The sequence below is a fragment of the Aotus nancymaae genome, unplaced genomic scaffold (assembly GCF_030222135.1).
Source record: "Aotus nancymaae isolate 86718 unplaced genomic scaffold, 86718_ANA_hifiasm-v0.15.2.pri h1tg000007l, whole genome shotgun sequence".
Classification (NCBI taxonomy): Eukaryota; Metazoa; Chordata; class Mammalia; order Primates; family Aotidae; genus Aotus; species Aotus nancymaae.
Genome location: NW_026988418.1, coordinates 8,166,550 through 8,191,205, shown reverse-complemented (window position 1 = coordinate 8,191,205; position 24,656 = coordinate 8,166,550). Strand labels below are relative to the sequence as shown.

At 50.0% G+C, this 24,656-nt stretch overlaps 2 protein-coding genes across 8 annotated transcripts in view; one reads left to right on the top strand and one right to left on the bottom strand.

Moving 5' to 3' along the window:
• Positions 1-71: 71 nt before the first annotated feature.
• On the top strand, positions 72-18,741 carry TMEM53 (transmembrane protein 53). 2 transcript variants are annotated; one of them, XM_012434729.2, is made up of 3 exons: positions 72-313; positions 14,688-14,809; positions 18,028-18,741. In XM_012434729.2, the coding sequence occupies exons 1-3, from the start codon at positions 253-255 to the stop codon at positions 18,676-18,678; spliced, it is 834 nt and encodes a 277-aa protein (XP_012290152.1). In that variant the 5' UTR covers positions 72-252; the 3' UTR covers positions 18,679-18,741. The 2 variants fall into 2 exon arrangements, with proteins under 2 accessions (XP_012290152.1, XP_064228355.1); XM_064372285.1 differs by lacking the exon at positions 72-313 and adding an exon at positions 614-900.
• Positions 18,742-21,493: 2,752 nt separating this feature from the next.
• RNF220 (ring finger protein 220) overlaps positions 21,494-24,656 on the bottom strand; it is a 252,881-nt gene continuing 249,718 nt past the window's right edge. For 4 of the 6 annotated variants that reach the window (XM_021673337.2, XM_021673335.2, XM_021673338.2 and 1 more), the window contains 3 exons: positions 23,448-23,556; positions 23,230-23,304; positions 21,494-22,499 (listed from right to left, as the gene is read on the bottom strand). In XM_021673337.2, coding sequence (XP_021529012.1) covers positions 22,428-22,499; positions 23,230-23,304; positions 23,448-23,556 — 256 coding nt within the window. In that variant the 3' untranslated portion in view covers positions 21,494-22,427. The remainder of the gene's footprint in view (positions 22,500-23,229; positions 23,305-23,447; positions 23,557-24,656) is intronic. The other 2 variants (XM_021673333.2, XM_021673336.2) reach the window with 1 other exon arrangement.

Genomic DNA, 24,656 nt, shown 5'->3' with positions numbered 1-24,656 from the left:
GCCAATGGCTGCGGGCCAGTAATGGGGGCGGGGCATGGTTGCTAGGACCGAGCTAGTAGGGCGAGGAGAGAGGCACTGCAAGAGACTCGGTGGTTGCTAAGGCGGGAGGTCACGGAGCGCGGCGCAGGGATTGGGCCGTGTTCGGGGAGGTGTGTGGTGATTGGGCGGCGCCCAGGAGACGCCCGAGTGAAGCACGGGTGCGCAAGCGGGAGTTCCGGCTGGAGGCAAGTGCTCGGGGCCGGCGTCTTCACCATGGACTCGGCAGAGCTGGACTACACCATCGAGATCCCAGATAAGCCCTGCTGGAGCCAGAGTATGGAATGAGGGTTGGGTCCAGGCGCGGGGAGGTGACCTCATGAGCCCGTGGGTTGCTAGCGCAGCTGTAGCCCCGCCCCTCTTGCGGCCCCGCCCTCCCGCGGGCCGCCCCCTCATAGGGTCCCGCAGGTCCTAGACTTGGAGCTCAGGGAGCCCCGCCCCTCGTAAGCCCCGCCCCAGAGTGTTCCTCCCTGGCGAGCCCCGCCTCTGCCCCGAGTCAGCTGCTCGCTTGGGACCCCCTTTTCTGTCTTTCCTGTCCAGGGTTCTCAGGTCCATGCCCTTTAATATCTTCTCATAGCTGAAGGCTGCTGAAAGCTGGACCCCTCCTGATTCATTTGTTTGGGATTGGGCTTACCACATCTAGCCTTTCTTCGGCGGTTGTGGCTGAAGGTATTACTTACTATTTTCCGGAAGGAGTGGAGGGGGAGCCCTGCGGGGTCACCGGTCCTCGCAGAAGCCTGGGACTGAGAACCCTTAGCCGTCCCTCTCCACTCTTCCTGGCAGTCGTTAACAGTGCAGTCTCTGCCGTCGGGTAGAACTCGACTGAAATCCTGACTCCTCCTTTTAGGAGCTGGATGACCTTTGGTAAGCTGCCTTCTCTGAACTTCAGTTTCCTCCTCTGCAAAACGGGGATAAGGATAGTAACATTTCTCATAGGACTGTGGGGGCCATCTGGAGATTATTTGTGTAAGGGGCCTGGCATGGAGTGAGTTCAGCAATTGGCACTTACGATCGGCATTGTTTCTCTCCTTACATTAAAGAAAGACAAGTAGGAGGCGCCACAAAATCAGTAGGCTTGACAGCAGGCTTGTGTCCATGACAATGTGAGTAGATCGGGGCCCAGAGTGTGGAAAGTTTGGTCTCTTTATGGTCAGCCTGAGGCCAGCATGTCCCTCAGGCCTCCTGTCTCACTGCCTGCAGCACAGCCTCTTCAATTGCTGTCACAATGATCTTCCTAATGCAAAAGTCTGATCTTATCTCTGCTCTCCTTCTTCAGGAGAGCCTTCCCAGACCCCTCCCCGTAGTATCTCATGTTCTTTGGTTGGAGTCTAGGAGAGGGCAGCCCTTAGGCTCCCACAGAACAGTTGGCTCCAGACCAGCTGTTTCTCCCTAGAGCTGGATCTGTTGGCTTAGCGCTTTTGGGTTTATAGATGTAAAAATACTTTGGACACGTTTCGGCATCAGCAAGCCATGAAGTCAGTTGATATTATTTCCTTTGGAGAGCCTTCGGCTGCAAAGGGCTGGAACTGCCTTCAGCATGGCCAGGAGGGCAACCTGGTGATCTTGGTTCACATTTCAGTCCCACGTCTTACTAGTTATATGTCTTTGGCAAGTTATTGAACTTCCCTGAGCCTCAGATTCTTCTGCTGTGAAATGGGAACAGTAATAGTGTGTACCTCCTCATGGGATTGTGAGGGTTAACGAGGTAGCGTTTGGATGTGTGTCCCTGGCACAGCGCAGGTGCTGTTGCATTGCTTCTCCTATGGTTCCCCCTTCTGCCCCCCTTTCTTTCTTTCTTTCTTTTTTTTTTTTTTTGAGAGATACAGTCTCCCTCTGTCCCGAGGCTGAAGTGCAGTGGCGTGATCCTGTGGCTCCCCTTGCTGCTCCAGGAGGCTGGGTCTTAGAATTGGAAGAAATCTCAGGGGCTGTTTTATCCTGCAGCCCTTTGTTGGCATGAGTACATTCCATTCCTAGCAGGCCCTTCCCTGATGGGATGCTTCTGCCCAAACATCCTGGTCTGTTGGAGGCAACTGGGATTGTTAGAAAGCACTTCCCTTTCTTGAGCCACAATAGGCCTTCCTGTCATTTCCGCTCTCAGTTCAGCATTTGCTGTGTCCTGACCGTGGGTTAGAGAAGTGACTCACACGGAACTGAGGTTTTGGAGAGGGGGTGACTTTATAAACAGGTGGTTTCAAAGTGATGTGCTAACTGTGGGGCTAGAGCATTGTGGTGGGAACGACACAGAGCAAGTCATCTCTCTTCCTCCCTTCAAGAGGACAGCTTCGTGCCTTCACATATCCTCCAAGGGAAACACCTCCAGGGGCTTCAGTTGTTTCTTCTCCTCCTTATTGCTCCTCCTGACTGGCTTTAGTTCATCGCCCTTCCCTCTCACAGTGCATGCTCCAGAGGTGAGCTAGAGGTTGTCAAGCCCCTCAGAAGGAGATCACCACACTGTGGTCCCCGGAATCCATTTGCTGCCCATCTGCAGAGCTTCCCTCCAGGCCAGCATTGCTTCACAGAGTGACAGCCTTTTGGGGCCCCAGAGATGTCTGTCTTTTGCAATTACTGTTTAATGGTGGAGAAGTATGTAGGACAGTCATATTTAGTTTCTGAAATTACTTTTTTTATTTTTAGCAGATTTTTTTTTTTTTAGAGATGTGGTTTCACCATGTTGGCCAGGCTGATCTCGAACTCCCAACCTCAGGTGATCCACCCACCTCGGCCTCCCAAAGTGCTGGGATTACAGGCGTGAGCCACTGCGCCTGGCCCTGAAATTACTTTTTTAAAACATTTTTTTTTTTTGAGACAGAGTCTCGCTCTGTCACCCAGGCTGGAGTGTAGTGGTGCGATCTCAGCCCATTGCAACTTCCACCTCCCAGGTTCAAGTGATTCCCCTGCCTCAGCCTCCTGAATAGCTGGTACTACAGGCGCATGCCACCCCACCTGGCTAATTTTTGTATTTGCAGTAGAGACAGGGTTTCACCATATTGGTTAGGCTGGTCTCGAACTCCTGACCTCAGGTGATCCATCCGCCTTGGCCTCCCAAAGTGCTGGGATTACAGGTGTGAGCTACTGTGTCCAGTGTTCAAAAACTTTTTTTTTTTTTTTTTAGTTTTTAATTTTCTTATATGGAGACAGTCTTACTATGTTGCCCAGACTGGTTTCAAACTCCTGGGCTCAAGCAGTCCTCCTGTCGCAGCCTCCCAAAGTGCCGGATTACAGGAATGAGCCACTGTGCCTAGCCTGAAATTACTTTTCCCCTGTATTTGAAAATTGAAACCACAGAACCCATCACTGCTGTGAGCTGACGGAGAAGCTGATGCTGGCACAGTAGCTAGCTGGAAGGCAGCTGCAGATCTGGGGTCATTCGGAGCCCTGGGCCTTGTAGGTCAGGGTTGGCAGCCCAAAATCCTCCTGCTGGGAATCCCAGCAGCCGGTACCTATGGCTGCCTACACCAATGGTCATCTGCCTAGGCCTTTGCTAAAGCTGGTCCTTTAACCCAGAATCTGGCCTCCCTCTCTTTTTTCCAGGCCAGTGATCCCCTTGCTCTCTCAATACCCTCTGTTACTTCACTTCATTTGGGAAGGGTCTCTCCTGGGGCTCCCATAGCACTATATTATCCTGTTGTAGTGTTTTTGATGGCTTCACTCCCTGTCACTGGGGCCTGGGAGGGATGAGGTGCCAAGTGGGCTGAATGGAATCACTTGGCAGCACTGTAGGCCCAAGTCAGAGCTGCTCTGGCATCCCAGGCCTAGGCCGTGCCACCCCTCCTCCCATCCAGAGAGTGGTCAGCCAAGTCCCACCCAGGTCCCCTCTGTGACTTGCTCATCGGCCAGCAGCCTTCTTAAAGGTACCATGTGGCTCTTATGTTCAGTAAACAAAAAATAATTCATTCACAGAGTTAATGGGGCTGGGGCCTGGGCCTGGGACGAACATTTTGCTCTTAAACAGAAGGTCTTCAGGGGATCACAGAGAGGGGAAGTGAGGGGTTTTTGTTCCCCAGGCTTTATTGTGGGCCTGATTTTTTGCTCAGCACTGGCTGAGATTCAAGAAATACAGAGATTATCTTAACCCTCAGGAAGTTGTCACTGGTACCTGGGAAACAGTGCTGAAGGGTCTGGACCACCATGGTGGGACCTGTGGTTGGGGAGGCTTCCTGGAGAAGAGCAGCCCAAGCTGGACCTGAAGCTTCGGGAGGGCTGACAGACCCCCCTGGTGAGCAGCAGAAAGTCCAGAAGTCAGGTCTACAGCCATATCACCTTGGACATGCTGATTTCAGAAGCTAAACAGTGTCAGGCCTGCTTAGAACTTGGATGGGAGAAAGTGCAGAAGTAAGAGCCCTGAGGGGGACTGCGAGGGGCTGGAGGGAACAGGGGCCTGGCAGGAAGCTGTGTGCAGTGCTTTCACGGGTGGAGAACAAGATGAAAACCTGAAGAGCTGTCATGACGGACAGACCTCAAAGACCAGGCGAAGATCATTTGGGATTTGATCCTTGTCTTGTCTGCTTGTCTTCGAGGACCCAAAAGGCCTTTTTTTTTTTTTTTTTTTCCCCGTACAGAGGAGTTTATTTTTGGAATCATGATCTCTTTTCTCTCACCTCTCGATAAGAACCCTTTCTAAGTGTCTGCTCTATGCCAGGTGCTGTACTAGACCCTGGATTTGAGATCCAGGCCTCCTCGCAGGCCTCGTTTTCTCTGAGTGTCTGTGGTACTTACACTGTTAACCATCTTCTATTCACATGCCAGGCCCACCAGGAGCTCCTTTCATTATTTTATTAATCCTCACAACCACCCCGTGAAGCAGGGAGTACCCTTAATCCTGTTTTGCAGATGAAGAACAGACGCTTGTGGGGAGGTAAAGTATCTCGCCCAAAGTAATTCCAGATTTCAGCTTAAGAGCCTTACTCCAAAGTTTGTACATGCCGAGATTTCAGTTGCCATTAGGAAGGGCTGCCTGAATACGATGCCATTTCTAGGAAACAATTAAGGACATGCACAAAGAATGGGGTGTCCATTAAAGTATTTTTATAACAGCAAAAAATTGGAAACAGCATCATATCCAATAATGGGATATTTGATCACCATAAATTATGAAACATTCTATAGCCTCTCTGAAGCCACTAAAAATAATGATGTAGAAATATATAAACTGACAGGGAAAAATGTTCACAATATATTGCCAGACGGAAGAAAGCAGATTACAAACAGTATGATTCCAATTTTATTAGATATTCATTTTCTACTTTTTCTACAGTGAACATGCATTACTAGTAAAGTAATAATAATTTCAATTTATTGAACTCTTTCCTTCTGCCAGGTGTCATGCTAAGCCCTCTATAGCTGTTATTTTATTTAATTCTTTGTGTCATTATCCCCATTTCACAGATAAGGAAATTGAAGCTTAGAGAACTTGATTAAGGTCTGTGTCATAGTTACTCAGTGGCAGAGGCAGAGATTTGAACTGAGATATGATTTTGTACAGTATATACTCTTAGATACTATGCTACTCTGCTGTTTTTTTAAAAAAGCAAATAAAAAAGTAATTTGGCTAGGCACAGTGGCTCACACCTGTAGTGCCAGCACTTTGGGAGGCTGAGGGGGGCAGATCACTTGAGCCCAAGAGTTTGAGACCAGCCTGGGCAACATGGCCAAACCCTGTCTCTGCAAAATAATACAAAAATTAGCTGAGCATGGTAGTGCTTGCCTGTAGTCCCAGCTACTTGGGAGGCTGAGGTAGGAGGATTACCTGAGCCTGAGAGATCGAGGCTGCAGTGAGCCATGACTGCGTCACTGCACTCCAGCCTGGGCAACAGAGAGAGACCTTGTCTCAAAGGAAAAAATATTTGGTTTAAATATAGGAATTGTGAGACGCTAGAAAGTATTTCTGGGGAGTAGAGAAAATTAAGAATCTTTTTATTCTTTGCATTTTTAAAAGAAAACATAATTTCTGTTTTCATTCTGACTTGCAAATAAAAAAGTACCTATTGTACTACGGACCCTTATGCTTGTCAGCCCTTTCCTTTGTCTTCCCCATATGCCCCTGGGATATACACAATCTAATTCATGCTTGAGTTTTATGACTTGAACTGTTGCACAATATATGTATTTGTAATTCTTGCATTATCTGTGTCAGTGTTATTTGTTGAGAAATTCTAGAGGACAGAGAGCCTGTGAGATTAAATTGTTTTGTGGTGTGCTCGAGATGTGTTAGGGTTGAAAAGAATCCTTTCGCGTGGTGAGGGGCTTCCGGGCACCTGTGACCTCTTTGACTTCTCAGCTGCTCTTTACTCTGCTGGACCACCTCCCATGTTGTTGGAGATAATATTTTAACTCTCATTGCAGAAGTTATACATACTGATTTTAGAAAATCGGGAAAAAAATCATGAAAAAGAAATTGCCTCTAATCCCAAAAATAATTGCTATTAATATTGGATGTATTTTTTTTCTTTTTCTTTTTCTTTTTTTTTTTTGAGGCAGAGTTTCGCTCTTGTTGCCCAGGCTGGAGTGCAGTGGCCCAACTCGGCTCACGGGAACCTCCACATCCTGGGTTCAGTGATTCTTCTGCCTCAGCCTTTCGAGTTGCTGGGATGACAGGCATGCACCACCATGCCTGGCTAATTTTGTATTTTTAGTAGAGATGGGGTTTCTCCATATTGGTCAGGCTGGTCTCAAACTCCCAGCCTCAGGTGATTGCCCACCTTGGCTTCCCAAAGTGCAAAGTGCTGGGATTACAGGAGTGAGCCACCATGCCTGGCCTTGATGTATTTTTTTCTATGCATAAAAAAAAAAAAATATGTGGCCAGGGGCGGTGGCTCATACCTGTAATCCTAGCACTTTGGGAGGCTGAGGCAAGTGGATCACCTGAGGTCAGGAGTTGGAGTCCAGCCTGGCCAACATGGTGAAATCCTGTCTCTACTAAAAATACAAAAATTAGCTGGGCATGGTGGTGGGCACCTGTAATCGCAGCTACTCGGGAGGCTGAGGCAGGAGAATTGCTTGAACCCGGGAGGCGGAGGTTGCAGTGAGCTGAGATCATGCCATTGCACTCCAGCCTGGGTGACAGAGTGAGACTCTGTCCAAAAAGAGAAAAAAAAAAAATGTGTGTGTGTGGTGTGTGTGTGTATAGGTATTCTGTTGTGATACTGCTTTACAACTTGTGTTTTCACTTAATGTATTACTATTTTTTTTTTAAATAATAGCATTATTGAGAAATAATTCACATACCATCAAATCTACCCTTTAAAAATGTACACTTCTGGCCATCCGCAGTGGCTCATGCCTGTAATCCCAGTACTTGGGAGGCTAAGGTGGGAGGATGGCTTGAGCCCAGGAGTTTAAGACCTGCCTGGGCAACATAGTGAGACCTTGTCTCTACAAAACAAAAACTTAGCCAGGTGTGGTGCCATGTGCCTATAGTCCTACCACTCAGGACTGGGGTGGGAGGATCACTTGAGCCTGGGAGGTTGAGGCTGCAGTGAGCCATAATCTCACTACTGCATTCCAGCCTGGGCAACAGAGTGAGACCTTGTCTCAAAAAAAAAAAAAAAAAAACGTTAAATTCACTGGCTTTCGATATATTCACAGAATTGTAAGACTATCACTGCTATCTAATTCCAAAACGTTTTCATCATCCGAAAAAGAAACCCTATTGCCATTAGTAGTCATTCTCTATTCCCTCCTATCCCCAGCCCTTGGCAAACACTAATCTTTCATTCTCTATGGATTTGCCTATTCTTGATATTTTATATAAATGAAGTCATATAATATGTGGCCTTTTGTATCTGACTTCTTCCACTTAAAATGATGTTTTCAAGGTTCATCCATGTTGTCACATGTATTAGTACTTCATTCCTTTTTATGATTGAATAGTATTTCATTGTATGGATGTATCACATTTTGTTTATTCACAGATGCTAGGAGGAGTGTTTCCACCTTTTGGTTTTTATGACTGCTATGAATATTCATGGGCAAGTTTTCATGTATGTATTTCCACCAGCAGTGTATGAGGGTCCTGGTTTCATCCACAACCAACACTTGTTTATTATCTGACTTTTTGTTTTGCACACAGCCTTGCTCTCCCAGGCTGGAGTGCAAAGGGGTGTGATCTCCGCTCACCACAACCTCTGCCTCCTGGGTTCAAGCAATTCTCCTGCCTCAGCCTCCCAAGTAGCTGGGATTACAGGCACGTGCCACCACACCCAGCTAATTTTTTGTATTTTAGTAGAGACTGGCATTTCACCATGTTGGTCAGGATGGTCTTGATCTCCTGACCAACATAGTGAAATGCCAGTCTCTACTAAAATACAAAAAATTATCCTCCCGCCTCCGCCTCCCAAAGTGCTGGGATTACAGGCATGAGCCACCTTGCCCACCCTGACTTTTTAATTATAGCCATCCTCAAGTATGAAGAGATACTTCATAGTGGTTTTGATTTTGATTTTCCTCATGGCTATGATGTTGAGCACCTTTTTATGTGCTTATTGGCTATTTGTAAATCTTTGGAGAAAGACCTGCTTCATGTATTTAGATCCTTTGCCCATTTTTGAGTTGGGTTTACTTTTTGCTGTTGAGTTTTGCGAGTTCTCTCTGTATTCTGGATATTACTCCCTTATCAGATAGATGATTTGCAAATATTTTCTCCATTCTGTGGGGTTTTTTTTTTTCACTTTTTTTGGATTGTGTCCTTTGAAGTAAAAAGTTTTTGTTTTGATGAAGTCTCAATTTATCTATTTTGTTTGTCTGTTCCCTGTACTTTTGGTGGAACTGCTGCCTAATCCAAAGATTTACTCCTATGTTCTCTTCTAACAGTTTTATAGTTTCAGCTCTTACATTTATGTCTATGATCTACTTAATGTATTACTGAATATTTCTATATGATTTAACATTTTTCTTATAAGTGGAATTGCCAAGTCAAAGATTGCATTTTTTTTTTTTTGAGATGGAATTTCACTCTTATTGCCCTGGCTGGAGTGCAATGGCATGATCTTGGCTCACTGCAACCTCCGCCTCCTGAGTTCAAGCTATTTTCCTGCCTCAGCCTCCCAAGCAGCTGGGATTACAGGCACCTGCCACCATGCCCAGCTAATTCTTTATATTTAGTAGAGACGGGATTTCACCATGTTGGTCAGGCTGGTCCTGAACTTCTGACCTCAGGTGATCCACCCGCCTCGGCCTCCCAAAGTACTGGGATTACAGGCTTGCGCCACCACGCTCGACAAAGATTGCATGTTTTTGAGACTTTTGATACATGTTCCAGAATTCTTGTGACTCTGTTTTCTCTCTGTCATTTCTATCCCTCCCTATCTGTCTCTCCACTGCTCTGGTTCAGGCCTTCACCATCTCTTGCCTTGAATTTTATAGTAGCTTCCTACCTGTTCCTAATGAACCCTGTCAGTGCAGTGCGTGTTAAGTGTAGTGGTGTGGTGGTGGGTGCTGTGACAGTACAGAGGAGGGGCACTTCACTCAGTCTGAGGTTTGGGGTGGGGGTGGTGAGAAGGGGTTGGCTTGGGGAGGGCATGAAGGAACGCTTCCTGGAAGTAAGTAGTGAGCTGACTCTGTAAGTGGAGTGGGCATTAGCAAAGCATGAACACGGAGCATCAGCATCATGGACTGGAGAACAGCACATGCAGGTCCCGCCGGTGGAGGCAGTAGAGCTTGGTGGTCCGGAGAGTGGGCACTGGCTCTGCTGTTTCCTGGGTGTATGTTTTTGGGGGAAAGGGACTTTCCCTCTCTGTGTTTTAATTTTCTCATCTGTAAAATGGAGATAGTAATAGTAGCTAACTTCTAGGATGGTTGCAAGACCGAATGAGGGAGCATATATTGAAGTCCTGGCTGGGAGAAGCAGGTAGATGAGGTCATTATTGGGTCTCTTGATGTACAGGAGGCAGCCATGCATACAGGTTTGGAGCTGATGTGATGGAGGTGGTTTTGTTATCTAGGGGGCTGGCTAGGGTAGTGGATACAAGCTGGTCTTTGGAGTCGGACCACCTGGGTTTGGATTTCAGCTTCACTGCTTGTTAGTTATGTAACCTTGAGCAAGTTGTTTACTATGTGTCTTAGGTTTTCATCTGTAAAATGAGAATTCTTAGCTGGGCGCAGTGGCTCATGCCTGTAATTGTAGCACCTTGGGAGCCTGAGGCAGGTGGATCACGAGGTCAGGAGTTTGAGACCAGCCTGGCCAAGATGGTGAAACCCCGTCTCTACTAAATACAAAAATTATCTGGGCGTGGTGGCACGTACCTGTAGTCCCAGCTGCTCAGGAGGCTAAGGCAGAGAATTGCTTGAACTCAGGAAGTGAAGGTTGCAGTGAGCCGAGATCGTGCCACTGCACTCCAGCCTGGGCAACAGAATGAGACTTTGTCTCAAAAAAGAGATATAGAATTCTTGCTCGTAAGAGTATTGTAATTTTTTTTTTTTTTTTAAATATAGGGTCTCACTCTGTCACCCAGGCTGGAGTACAGTGGCATGATCTTGGCTCACTGCAGCCTTGATCTCCTGGGCCTATCCTCCTGACTCAGCATCCTGAGGAGCTGGAACTACAGGCATGTGCCACCTTGCCCAGCTAATTTTTGTAGAAATGAGGTTTTGCCATGTCACCTAGCCTGGTCTTGAACTCTCAGGCTCAAGTGAGATCTACCTGCTTTGGCCTCCCAAAGTGCTGGGATTATGGGTGTGTTGTGAATAATAAATGAGTTGATATGTGAAATGCTTAGAATAGGGCTTGACACGTCATGCTGTGTGTGTTAGCACTTTTTGCTGAGAGAAGTTTGTAATGGTTTAGGAACAAGGCGTATTTGATTGCTTGTACAGGGTTCTGGTAAGTCTTTGAATAGAGTGGGAGATCAAGCTAGGGACCAAAGTTTTCAATGCCTCAAGGTCACCTGCCAGAGGCCCGGAGATGTCAGCAGCAGGAGGGGCAGAGGGTGATATGGTCAGTGGAATAAGTAAGAAAGGGGCAGGAGTTTGTACAAGAGGGTGTAAGAATCATGATCCTAATGTGGCAACAAATAACAATAGCCATAGCAATTACTTTTGGCTGGGCGTGGCGGCTCACACCTGTAATCCTAACATTTTGGGAGGCCGAGGTGGGCGGATTGCCTGAGCTCAGGAGTTCTAGACCAGCCTGGTCAATATGGTGAAACCCTGTCTCTACTGAAAATACAAATATTAGCTGGGCGTGGTGGTGGGTACCTATAATACCAGCTACTTGGGAGGCTGAGGCAGGGGAATCCCTTGAACCAGGGGCGGAGACGGGGGCAGAGGTTGCAGTGAGCCAAGATCCGCCACTTTGCTCCAGCCTAAGGGAAAGAGCAAAACTCCCTCTGAAAAAACAAAAAAAATTTTTTTAAATGAATTGGTTATGGTGGCGTGCACCTGTGGTCCCAGCTACTCAGGAGGCAGAGTGGGAGGATCGCTTGAGCCCAAGGAGGTTGAAGCTGCAGTGAGCTGTGATTGTGCCACTGTACTCCAGCTTGGGCAACAGAGCGAGACCCTGTCTCCAAAAATAAATGAATCAATAAAGAAAAATGTGGCACATATACACCATGGAATATTATGTAGCCATTAAAAACGAGGAGTTCACATCTTTTGTAGGGACATGGATGAACCTGGAAAACATCATTCTCAGCAAACTGACACAAGAACACAAAATCAAACACCACATGTTCTCACTCATAGGTGGGTGTTAAACAAGGAGAACACATGGACACAGGGAGGGGAGCACTATACACGGGGGTCTGTTGGGGGGAGGGGGACAGCGGGGGGGTGGGGAGTTGGGGAGAGATAGCATGGGGAGAAATGCCAGATATAGGTGAAGGGGAGGGAGGCAGCAAATCATACTGCCACGTATGCACCTATGCAACAACCTTGCATGTTTTTCACATGTACCCCAAAACCTAAAATGCAATAAAAAAAAAAAAGAATATTACAGAAAGCTTGGGCTATAGGAGTAGGTAGTCTATCCAGGGTGCTAATATTCTGAGGGTTTATTCACCTTCATGGAGGGTGAAGAGTCATTCCTGCCTGAGTTGGTAAAGCCAAGGTTGCCAGCAAAATGGAGTTACAAATCCCAGCCTCAGGAGGAAGGGCAGTTTGGAGGCCCAGCAGCAGCTGTTTGAACCTCTGGCAATGGGGAATGCACCATCTCTGCTGGTGGGGACTGGCCTTGACATCTCGTGTCCACCAGGGAATGTGACCTCCCTTGGTTGCTTTTTCTGCATTTGCAGTAAATCCCAAAGCCTTTGGCTAGTGTCTCGGGGGTGGCACATGGGGAAACCCTGTAGGCAGGGGAAGGGGAGCCCATTCTCAGACAGCTGCAGAGGTAAGGGAGCCTCCCAGAATAGGGTCTTGGAAATCGAGTTGCTGGGCCTCGGAGATGCAAAAGCAGGTTCAAACGGTAGCTGTGGATTACTCTCCACGAGGCTGCGGTAGCCCGAGCCTCATGGGCAGAGTCATACCCAGCAAGGTTGAGCCGGGTCCCCACTGAGAAAGGCTAGTGCAGGTAAAGAGCCATCTGGCAGAAGATGGGGACACTAGGCTGAGAAAAATGGTGAGAATATTTGGAACTGCTTGAGATAGACCTGTGGGACTGTGTCCCTCACCAGAGGCTGAACCAGCCTGTGGAGGCCGGGAGGGCTGGCAGGTGTCAGCAGGGGCCTGAGGCTTTGGCAGCTTCTGCTCCAGGCTGAGTTGCAACCAGGCCTAGGACCTCCACGGGTGCGGGCAGTTAATCTCTGAAGGCCACAGTCACCACTACTAGAGAGCAGGAACATTGAACTTTTCAATCACATTAATTTCCACAGGAAATTGTTGTCTTCCTTTTGTCCAAAGGTTAGTGATTTATATTTACCATCCTCTTAACTAGCCTTGAAATTTACTGTTGCCAGGTCACTACCGGCATCCATAAATTTCAGGGTGGCTGCTGAGCATAGCCAAGTGGCTTGGTCCTTGGAAGGGTACACGCTGGCCCTTTTGGGAGGGCAGATTAACTGGCTACAGACGGTCCTTGTACAGAAGTCCCCCTGAGGGGGTGAGTATTCACTTTACAGGGGAAGTGAGATGAGGTCTGTTTGGCAAGGTTGCAGGGAGGCTTCTTCAAAGTCAGCCCGGGTGGTGGTGGCGGCTGACTTGTGCCTCTTCGATGTCACCAACTGTGGATGGGGTGGCAGCACAGACAGTGCTGGAGTAGTTTAGGGTGGGGAGCAGGGGCCAGATTCCCAGCTCTACACTCTGCTTAGACAAGTACCTTAACCTCACTCTGCCTCAATTTCTTCATCTGTAGTAAGAGGACCTGCCTTAGAGTATTGTTAAACCTCAATAAATATAGGCTATTATTCTCTTGCAGACAGGGTAGGTGGCTTGGTATAGGCCAGAGTCAGTCAGTCTCATGTCCCTGTCTGCACTGTCCTATCCATTTATCCTTTTAAGACCCTCTTTTTCCTGGGAGGCTGAAGCGGGCAGATCACTTGAGGTCAGGAGTTCAAGACCAGCCTGGCCAACATGGTGAAACCCCTCCTCTACTCTTAAAAAAAAAAAAAAATTATCTGCGCGTGATGGTGGGTGCCTATAATCCCAGCTACTCAGGAAGCTGAAGCAGGAGAATTACTTGAACCCAGGAGTTGGAGGTTGCCTTGAGCCAGGATTGTGCTACTGCCCTCTAGCCTGGGTGACAGAGCAAGACTCTATCTCAAAAAAGACCCTCTTCTTCTATCTGCTCATAGAATTAGAACAGGGGCTGGCAAACTCTTTCTGTAAAGGGCCAGGTTTTTTGGTGTTTTTTTTTTGAGATGTAGTCTCACACTGTGGCCCAGGCTGGAATGCAGTGGCATGATCTCGGCTCACTGCAACCTCTGCCTCCTGGATTCAAGCGATTCTACTGCCTCAGCCTCCTGAGTAGCTGGGATTACAGGCACCCACCACCACGCCCAACTAATTTTTGTATTTTTAGTAGAGACGGGGTTTCACTATTTTGGCCAGGCTGGTCTCGAACTCCTGACCTTGTGATCAGCCGCCTCGGCCTTCTAAAGTGCTGGGATTACAGGCATGAGCCACCGTGCCCGGCCAGGCCAGTCAGTATTTTAAGCTTTGTAAGTCACCTGGTCTTATAACTACTACAATCTGCTGTTTTTAGTGTGAAAGGAGTCATAGACCCTAAGTAAATAATGAGTGTGACATGTTCCAATAAAACTTTATTTGTGGACACTGAAATTTAAATTCCATATAATTTTCACGTGTCACAAAATATTCTTTTGATTTTTTTTTAACCATTTAAAAATGTGAAAATTATTTTAGCTCACAGGCCATACAAAAATAGGCAGGCCCTGGGGTTGTAGTTGGCTGAGCCCTGGATCAGAAGGTGAAAGGGCATGGAGAAGGTATTCACTTTCCTCACTTGGGCTATCTTTGAGTCTCTAAAGAAAGGTGCCCTTGTGTTGGTTTGTCCGGTGACCCCATGGTATCTCCTGAGAGGCCTGCAGAAAGGCAGCTGGAGCAGCACGGGGTGGGAGCTGGAACACATGCGCTGGCAGGACGCCGGGGCCTGGCACCTGTTGGTTCCCTGCCTGCAGCAGCCAGAGTGCTGCTGGCTCTGGATTGGGCAGTCCCCCCTACCCCGACCCCAGCTCTGGTGTTGACAGTTCACATCTGTGTTTCAGAGAACAGCCCCAGTCCAGGTGGGAAGGAGGCAGAAACTCAGCAGCCTGTGGTGATTCTCTTGGGCTGGGGTGGCTGCAAGGACAAGAATCTTGCCAAGTACAGCGCCATCTACCACAAAAGGGTGAGTACTCTGGTGCCCTCTCCCCTGGGCTGCAGTGAGGGCTGACCACCTTTGAGGCAGGCCTGGGAATGGCTTTAAGAACAGTCTGTGGAGTTTGAAACCAGCTTGGCCAACATGGTGAAACCCTGTCTTTACTAAAAATACAAAAATTAGCTGGGCGTGGTAGCACGTGCCTGTAATCCCAGCTACTTGGAGGCTGAAGCAGGAGAATCGCTTGAGCCAGGGAGATGGAGGTTGCAGTGAGCCAAGATTGGGCCATTGCACTCCAGCCTGGGCAACAGAAAGAGACTATGTCTCAAAAAAAAAGAAAAAAAGAGCCTGTGAGGAAGGCATGGGGTCATAGGGACTTGGTGGGATTATCCCCATTTTGCTGCCAGCTTTGTGGCCTGGTCTGGGCCCTTTAGTCTCCTGATGGCTTCCCCTTCCTCCCTCCTGCATCCCACAGCAGGTGGCCCAGTCTTGATGTGGCGCCTAGTTGTGGAGTTGGCCGAGATCGCACCACTGCACTCCAGCCCAGGCAACAAAGTGAGACCCTGTCTCAAAACAAACAAACAAAAGTCCCTTGCTGTAGAGTGGGGGAGGGATTGGAGGTCTGGGGCTGGAAGCCAGAAGTGAGTTCAGAGGGGCTTGTCATGATCCAGGGACAAAGGGTAGTCAGGACCTTGGAGCTGAGGGTGGTTATAGAGGGAAGGTGATGGATGGAGGAGTTTGTCAGGAGGTAGAATGGTAGTTTAATGAGAGATTGGGCATGGGCACAGGGATAGGGAGGTTCATCTCATTTAGTTTCCAGTCCAGATTCAGATTCCATAATTGTCCCCAAAGCATCCTTTACAGCGGACGTGCCCAAACCAGGATCCAATCTCAGATCACACATTGCATCTATTTTGTTCCTTAAGGCTATGATTGCACCACTGTACTTCAAAGGCTCTTTTAAATCTAGAACTGTTCCCCTCCCCACCTGCTTTTAGATTCAGGCTCTTGCCCTGTCACCCAGGCTGGAGTACAGTGGTGCAATCATAGCTCACTTCAGCCTCAACTCTTAGGCTCAAGCAATCTTCCTGCCTCCAGCCTCCCGAGTATCTGGGACTGCAGGCATGTCTTACCATGCCAAGATAATTTTTTTATTTTTGAGATGGAATTTTGCTTTGTCGCCCAGGCTGGAGTGCAGTGGCATGAGCTTGGCTCACTCCAACCTCCACCTCCCAGGTTCAAGCAGTTCTCATGCCTCAGCCTTCCAAGCAACTGGGATTACAGGCATGCTCCACCATGTCCAGCTAATTTTGTATTTTTAGTAGAGATGGGATTTCTCCATATTGGTCAGGCTGGTCTCGGACTCCTGACCTTGTGATTTGCCCACCTTGGCCTCCCAAAGTGTTGGGATTACAGGCGTGAGCCACTGTGCTCCGCCATTTCTTTTTTCTTTTTTTGAGGCAGAGTTTCTGTCTTGTTGCCCAGGCTGGAGTGCAATGGCGCAATCTTGGCTCATCACAACCTCCACCTCCTGGGTTCAAGTGATTCCCCTGCCTCAGTCTCCCGAGTAGCTGGAATTACAGGCATGTGCCACCATGCCCTGCTAATTTTGCATTTTTAGTAGAGATGGGATTTCTCCATGTTGTTCAGGCTGATCTTGAACTCCCAACCTCAGGTGATCTGCCCGCCTCAGCCTCTCAAAGTGCTTGGATTACAGGCATGAACCACAGCATCCGGTCTTTTTTTTTTTCTTTTTTAGAGATGGGGGTCTCACTATGTTGTCCAGGCTGTAGAACAGCCCCTTGTTTTCATGTTAACTGACTTATTGAAGAGACTGGGCTGCAAGGTAATATTTCTAGGAGTGTGTGATTCCAAATGCTCCCAGGGAGAAACATACAATGGGGAGTGAAAGGCCTCTGTTGGATTTGAGCATTTGGGAGAATGTGTGTGGTCTTAAGCAGCCCCCTCTTCAGAGTCTTGGGAGGGACACTTAGGCAGTCCAGGGCTAGGAAGTCAGGGGGCTGATGGCAAGGTACCTCTGCTGACCATCCCTGTTTGGCCATGGCTCATTCAACTACTGTGCCCAAACGATTTTCTCCTTGTTACTACCACGTCACTAATTACTGCTGCTATTGGTTAAGAGTTTACTTTGTGCCAGGTGTTGCTTTAGTCACTTGAGATACATTTTTTTCCATCTAATTTTACCTATAACCTTATGAGGTGGGTGCTATCCCAATTTCACCATAACCTCATAGATGGGGATCCAGACTCAGAGAGAAGTAAACTGCTCCTTGTTCTTACTGTTGATACGTAGTGGTGTCAGGAGACCCGTCTGACCGCGGCGCTCTCCCAAGTCACGCTGCCCCAACAAAGGGCCCTTTGCCTCTGGAACAGGAGGATGAGAGGGGATTAGGAGCCAGGCACGGTGGCTCTTCTGACTGACCGAGAAGGGGACTTGTGTGGAACTTGTGGCACTCTTGGCCTAGCCATGAGGAGCACAGAAGCCTAAGGGAGTTTGGGCCCAGACTTTAGAATTCAAGGAACAAGTGTTTACTATATTTGGAATTTCAGGGCAAGTATGAGGAGTGGTCCCAGGCCTGGGAACCAGAGACATTTGGGTGTCAGGTCCCTGAATCCAGAGAGAATGAACTTTATTTTTAGGGGCTTGGCAGGGAGGGAAGGTGACAGTGACCAGTGATGGAAGTGATGTGTGCCTGGCTCAGAAGTGGCCTCTGGTGGTCAGGGCTGGGGCCTGCAGGCCAGGTCTCCGGTACTGGTCTCATGGGGGTAATAGTTGTGTCTGGGAGGTAGGGACAGTGCAGAGCTGAGGTACTGGGGCAGAGGATAGCCAAGCAGTGAGGCCCTGCCCCAAATGTGCAAGGTCTAGGGTGGAAAGGCGGGCACAGAAAGGAGGGAACCAGAGTAAAGAGACTTAGGTCAGCCCAGATGTCTCCAGAACATGCTCAGGCTCTGGGCCTCAAATACCACCCCAGGCCAAGAGGGCTTGGCTAGCATGAAGCTATTAGTTGAAAAATGGGCCTTGAGTCTACTTTCCCTGCCCAGAAGGCACTGGTGTCTGCAGGCGGCGAGCTGGTGGGCTCAGGCTGAAGCAGGACCTACAGCATTGCTGACTCTGTGGGGCCCATGGCCTGTGTCCTCCAGGCTGGGGTTGCTGGGCCCCTCTGACCTTAGCTTGTATCTACTACCCCGACCTCATCTGTGAGGACTGACTGGGCCTCTCTCCCCAGGGCTGCATCGTAATCCGATACATAGCCCCGTGGCACATGGTCTTCTTCTCCGAGTCGCTGGGCATCCCTTCACTTCGTGTTTTGGCCCGGAAGCTGCTTGAGCTGCTCTTTGATTATGAGATTGAGAAGGAGCCCCTGCTCTTCCATGTCTTCAGCAACGCTGGTGTCATGCTGTACCGCTACGTGCTGGAGCTCCTGCAGACCCATCGCTTCTGCCACCTGCGTGTGGTGGGCACCATCTTTGACAGCGCTCCTGGTGACAGCAACCTGGTAGGGGCTCTGCGGGCCCTGGCAGCCATCCTGGAGCACTGGCCCGCCATGCTGCGCCTGTTGCTGCTGGTGGCCTTTGCCCTGGTGGTTGTCCTGTTCCACTTCCTGCTTGCTCCCATCACAGCCCTCTTCCACACCCACTTCTATGACAGGCTGCAGGACGCGGGCTCTTGCTGGCCTGAGCTCTACCTCTACTCGAGGGCTGATGAAGTAGTCCAGTCCAGAGATGTAGAACGCATGGTGGAGGCACGCCTGGCACGCCGGGTCCTCGTGCGCTCTGTGGACTTTGTGTCATCTGCACATGTCAGCCACCTCCGTGACTACCCTACTTACTACACAAGCCTCTGTGTCGACTTCATGCGCAACTGTGTCCACTGCTGAGGTCATTGCTCGACCTCACCTCTGCTCCAGAAATAAATGCCTGATACCTCCCCACCACCTGCATCTGTGGGGCCCTCTTCTGGTTCAACTCTCTGTGGCCCTTTGGGACTCTGGTCCCCTAAGTAGAAAATTCCTATAGGCCTGTCTCCTGGGGACCTCTGTCTGCTGGTGGTCTGCTTACCACAGAATCCTAAGGTGCAGGAGTGCCGGGGCATGTGTCTGGGGGAGACTTGCAGTGAGTTGTGTTTGGACAAGTGCCACAGTCAGGCTGCTGATTCCTGTGGCATGCAGGCTGTAAAGGTTGACAAAGGGCGGCGGGAGACCTACTCTCTTTTTCTTCATTTTTTAATTTATTTTTTTGAGACAGGGTCTCACTCTGTCATCCTGGCTGGTGTGCAATGGTGCAGTCATGGCTCACTGCAGCCTCAACCTTCTAGGCTCAAGTGATCCTCCCACTTCAGCCTCCCAAAGTGCTAGGACTATAGGCATGAGTCACCATGCCTGGCCAAGATCTCTTCTCTTCTTAACAAAATTTCAAGTGTGTACAATACTTAAAATTTAAGGGATGATATACACAGCAGACCTCTAGAACTGAATAATCTTGTATCTTGCATAATTCAGAACTTCATCATCCTGTATAACTCAAACTTTGTACCTGTTGCCAGAAATTTTGATTCCTTGAAAGGAAGGTGAGCTTTGTGGGGAAATGCCAGAGGGAAGGTATCTTGGTTAGGGGTAGGGTCAGGCTGGGGATAGGGGCTGTGATCATTGCTCCGGCAGGGCAAAGCCCTACAGTGCAAAGTACCATCCACATGGGTCCCACTTGACAGTTCACTCAGAGAGGCTCCTCTGATCTCACTGCCTGGGAGTCTGAGGTAGAAGCCAGATGAGGAGCTAAGGATGCAGAGGTTAGGGGCCTGCCCGGCTCCACCACACTTTGCTTGGAAGCCGCTGGATCCGGGAAAGTTGCAAGCTGAAAGTTGCCAGATAGAGTGGGGAGCAGGAAGGCAGCAGCATTCTAACAGGAGGTGGGACGAGCTAACTCCCAAGCCCTAAAGACCAGAACCTAACTCCCAAGCCCTAGAGACCAGGGTAAGGGGATTTGGGACTGAAATAGCAAACTCCTCATCTCCTTGAAGGGAAACCCATTTGGAAACTCTCTAGGCAGGAGAGATGAATTCAGCCTTATAGTTCAGTATCATTTATCATTCTACAAGTCAATGCTGCACAATGTTGGCACATAGTAGGTATTCAATAAATATTGATTGATTGAGCTTACCGTGGTAATCAAGGTGCTTAGGCGGCAGTGAAGGAGATGGCTTGAAAAGCTCTGGATGGGAGCTGACCCCTGATATTCTCAGGGATGATGGACCCTCTGTCGCCAGAGCCATGTCCTGTCTTCAGCCCATCAGTCCTTGGTGAGTCCCCACTATGGTGGCAGGGATTCCCATGCTGTGTGGCTGCATTCCTAGCCATGGCCAACAGGTGGCAGTGCAGCCTGTGCCATGAGACAGCTCAAGGCTCCCACAGCAGGGTGGGCTTCCGCGGAATGCCCTCGCTCTGGGTTAATGGCCCCTTTTAGAGACCATATGGCCCCCAGGGTGGTGGTAACCAGCCATCAAGGACCCACTGAGTCCAAGTCTATAGGAGAGTAAAGACATCAAAGACGTCGGCCTGATAGGAACTGGGCATAAAGAGTCTCCTCTTTATCTCTGTTGCCCTCACCTACCCACTCTTCCAAACCTGTTTCTTTCCCAGACCCTCAGCCATTGCTGGGGCTGCTCACCCGCCTCCCTTGACAGAGGCCATGTACATTCCCAGGATCCCTGTTGTTCAGGATATTGGGTTTCATCAAGCTGGGCGTGGGGCTGTGACGGGCCTTTGCTGGGCTCCAAGGGGGGACTTGTCTGTCTTCATCTGGGTCCAAGGGGTGGCAGAAGCTGCCAACTGGACCCAATTCTGAGGAATTCACAGAGGGTATCCCAGAGAAAATGGGCAACTAAGGGTGGGGATTTGGCAGATGGGCCTGGTGTGCAAGAAGGTGTCAAAACAAGTCTGGAGTCATGGAGCTCTGGGTCCTTGACTGTTTTTCTCCAAATGCTTTCTGTTGTGGGTAAGGACTTACATGTATCTTTGAGCACGTGCCTGGGAGGCTTCTAGGAAGGTGAGCTACCTCACTGGCAGTGGGGAGCTGTGGGGGTCAAAGTGCCATCTGTCCAGTGCTAGCAGCCCAGCCTTGGTTCTCCGAGCACAGGGAGACTTGAAGGTCCGTCTTGGATAATATTTTCCATTCTTTCCATTTGAGGATCTAGGCAGTAGCTACAGGGATGATGGTCACTATAGATAGATACCTTTGGAGAATAGAACAAAAGTGTGGGAGGCTGATATGGTGATCCCACTGTGGTCTTTGGTATGTTTCAGGGGATCAGAAAGGGATAGAGGCCTGGGGCTTGTGTTTGCACCCAAGCTTATGGCCATTCCTGCCCTAGGTTGGGGGATAGACCTTGCATCCTCTCTATACCCCCAAGCTCTGACCTCTTCTGTGATTAATGAGCTGACGATTCTGCATCGATAAAGAATTAACCTAGAGCCCCTACCCATCAATAGTCAGGAGCCCAGATCCCCAGCCCCACCCCCATTCGAGCCAAATGCTCCAGGGCCTCAGAGCTGACCAACCTAGCTACATGGTGTTACATACCTATAGCTAAGTCCTTTCCCCCATCCTGCCGCCAGGAATTAACCCCCTAACTAACTGCCTCGGCCCACCTCCGCCCATCAGCTCCCCCACCTCCCCACACACATACACACAGGCAGCAACTGTTTATACTGGTTTAATCCATGTCAAATGTAGTTTACAAAGGGAAAGGACAAGTACCTTTGTATAGAATATACAGACACAGCATCACACCATAGGGCCCATGGGAGGGTCGGGGAGACACTTTTTTCCCTGGGAAGGGCAGCTCTAATCCCAGGAATGGTTCTCAGCAGAGGCTGGGTGGCCAGGAGCACTGTCCTCCAGCCCCCCCATCTCAGCCTCTGCTTCAGCTCGGTTCCCGTTTCCTGCCTCTAACCCCCAACTCCTTATAAAGAGCCCCATGAGCTAAGACTAAGGAGAGGATCATGTCCCTTGGGGCATGTGCCCCATGTCTGGGAGAAGAAATATACACCACTGAACACCGAGCACATGGGAGAAGGGAGGGACACCACAGGAGAGGGAGAGGCAGGTATCCCAGAGGTGGATGGGCCGAGCCCCCAGCCAACCCTGAAGGAGGCACTGCTTCCAGGGGTTCTTAAAAAAAAAGAAGGAAATCATACAACCAAAGGGGGAGGGGACAGGTAAGGGCGAGGAGTTGTCCCATTTATACACAACATTGTAAACATACACAGTCTATATTACATGTGCTTCAGTCTGGTGTCTGCATGTCTGTCCGTCTGTCAGTCTGGGGGCTGGATCTTAGGAGCCGTGCCCCACTACTCCCCCCACCCCCACCTCCCTTCCCCACCCTGGGAACAGAGCTGGAACAGGTATGGCCCCCAAACCATAGGTGGGAGCCAGCAGGTAGTGCCTGGGCCACAGCCTCTACTCTGGCTCCAGAGTCCTGCGTGTGTAAATGTGTGTGTACGTGTGTATGTGCATGTATGTACATAGGGAACCTGTGTGCAAGTATGTACAAAGGGAGAGGGTCACTGTCACAGAGGCTGGGGGCAGGTGGGGCTGCTGGAGGCGAGGCCTGCCTGCGGCAGATAGCTCACAAGTAGATCCTCCGCAGGTCTCCGGGTGCTGTGATCGTGTTGCACTGAGGGCAGAGCTTCTTGGCACCCTGCAGGGAGAACAGGGAGGGCTCTGGTCTACACAATGTGCCACGTGTGTGCACGTGAGCACCTGGGCCTGAAGCCATGTCTCTCTGCACCAGTGTGTGCTGGGACCTTGGTCCTGTCAGCCCAGGCTGGGGATGCATAGGCAGCTTCTATGAGCAGGCAGGCACGCTCCTGTGTTGGGGGGATGCCAGGATCAAACCGCCTGGCCAGCCCCGCAGCAGGAGCCCCGGTAATGAGAACAAGGCTGGGTCCAGCTGTGGCAGCCGCAGCCCTAACAAGATTACACACGGCCTTTGATCAGGACACAGAGCCCACGTCCGAGCCTTTTATTGCTGTCTCCGGGCGACATTTTAATGGCTGCTCCTGAGCGAAGAACAGGGGCAGGAGCAGAAGGAGCTTAGTAATGGGAGGGGGAGGGGCCAAGGCCCTGGTCCTGTTTACCCACAGCCAGCCTCCTCCTGACCTGGGGCCTCACCAGTATGTGTGATGCAGTGGGCCTTTGGGGGCCAGGGGAGGGGAAGGGAGAATGCAGTGAACTCATGGAGGGGGAGAAGTTACTAAACCTGCAGTGGGGGAGGAGAGGCAGTGAGCCTGAGGTCAATATCCTGGCTCCTGGCTCTGTTCTCCCTTGCCTGTGCTCCCCACTTCCCCTAGGCAGGCTCAGGCATAAGCACAGATATCCGGGCAGTGCCCAGAACGGCCTCCCACTCCCCGACCTCCATGCCACCTCACCAGGGTCCGCAGCCAGCACTCCTCGCAGTGCACGTGCCAACACTGGATGGACGTTAGGGGCATTGAGTACGAGTCCTAGGGAGGAGAGGGCAGAGAAGGGGTCACTCTGAGGCAGGCCCACCCTCCAAAGAGCCCAAAGCAGTGCAGAGACCCTCTCCAGATCTCCCAGAGGGCGCGGAAGCCTGACCAAGGGCACCCCTAGGTTCTTTTCTACTCACCATGCAGATGAGGCATTTGTAACGGTCCCCACGAGATAGCTGCCGTTCAAGTTCTCTGACCCGAGCCTTCAGAGCCTCAAACGTGGTCACAGCTGAATCTTCGGTGATTCTGTAAAAAGGAAAGCATGGTTGGGTAGCAGGCTGGCATCTCCCATCTGCACCTCCTGCCTACACCTCCCTTGAATTCCAGAACTAAATACATAAATGTCCCCTAGGCATCCCTGCCTGCCCCTTCCTCTGATAATCCGAATCTGCAAATTCCACATTCCAGAACCAAACTCCTCACCCTCTCTGTTCCTGTATTCACATCCAGATGAGTTTCTACGCCAGATACCAGGGAACCATTCTCAACCCCTCCTTTGCAGTCTTCCCAACAACCTAAATCTGTCTTCTCTCCTAGTATCTCCGGAATCTCTCCACTTCCTTCCCCTCACCACCACTAGTCCAAGCTCTCCAATGTCTTCTACTGATTCCTCCACTAACCTTCCAGACAGCCTCTGCCTCCAGGCTCCTCATCTCCATTCCACTCTCCCAGCACCTGGAAGAATTTACGTTCTCAAAGCGAATCTCTTGTGGTGACTTCCAACATTTAGCGCTCAGCTCAGAGTAGAGCTCCGCCACACTCGGTGCAGCCCCAGCCCGTTGCATCCCTCAGCACCTTGCCACGCGTTTTATGCTCAACTCCTACGTGTCACCATCCATGCCACCTTTTTCACTGCCTTGGCCTCTGCACTGTGACCCCTCTGCACCCCCTCGCCTGACTCACTAGCTCTGCCTCATCATTCAGACCTAGTTTTGTTCCCACGTCCTCCCAGAAGCCTTTTCCAGACCCCCAAGCCAGCACTGCACAGTGGCTCTCTGCCCCCCGTGTAAACTCCACCACGGCAGTGTAAAGTTCCCAAGTGTGGGTTACCTGAGGGCAGGCTGCTTACTCCACCAGTATTGACTATGGCCGAGAACCCAACCTCGGGCACGGGACGTGGGCAAATGTCTGCTGAAGAAAGAGCCTGTCCAACCTCCAGGGAAAGGGGGACTGGATGCAGGGATTGGATGGGTCCCCCGGGATCTAGGTCCCTTTGCCACAGCCAGGCCTGCCTCCAGTGCTCCTTGTCACTTCTTCCTAGGCACAGCAGATGCCCTGGTAGTCCTCGGTCTGTGGCCCAAGCCCTGCACCAGAAGGTCCCTTCAGCATTTCTGGGACTCCTTGGG

Bases quoted from the DNA above. Each gene is read 5' to 3' on its own strand.
- TMEM53 (XM_012434729.2), top strand. From the start codon at position 253: ATGGACTCGGCAGAGCTGGACTACACCATCGAGATCCCAGATAAGCCC. The intron at 314-14,687 runs GTATGGAATGAG...TCTGTGTTTCAG, and splicing joins TAAGCCCTGCTGGAGCCAGA to AGAACAGCCCCAGTCCAGGT. The intron at 14,810-18,027 runs GTGAGTACTCTG...CTCTCTCCCCAG, and splicing joins GCGCCATCTACCACAAAAGG to GGCTGCATCGTAATCCGATA.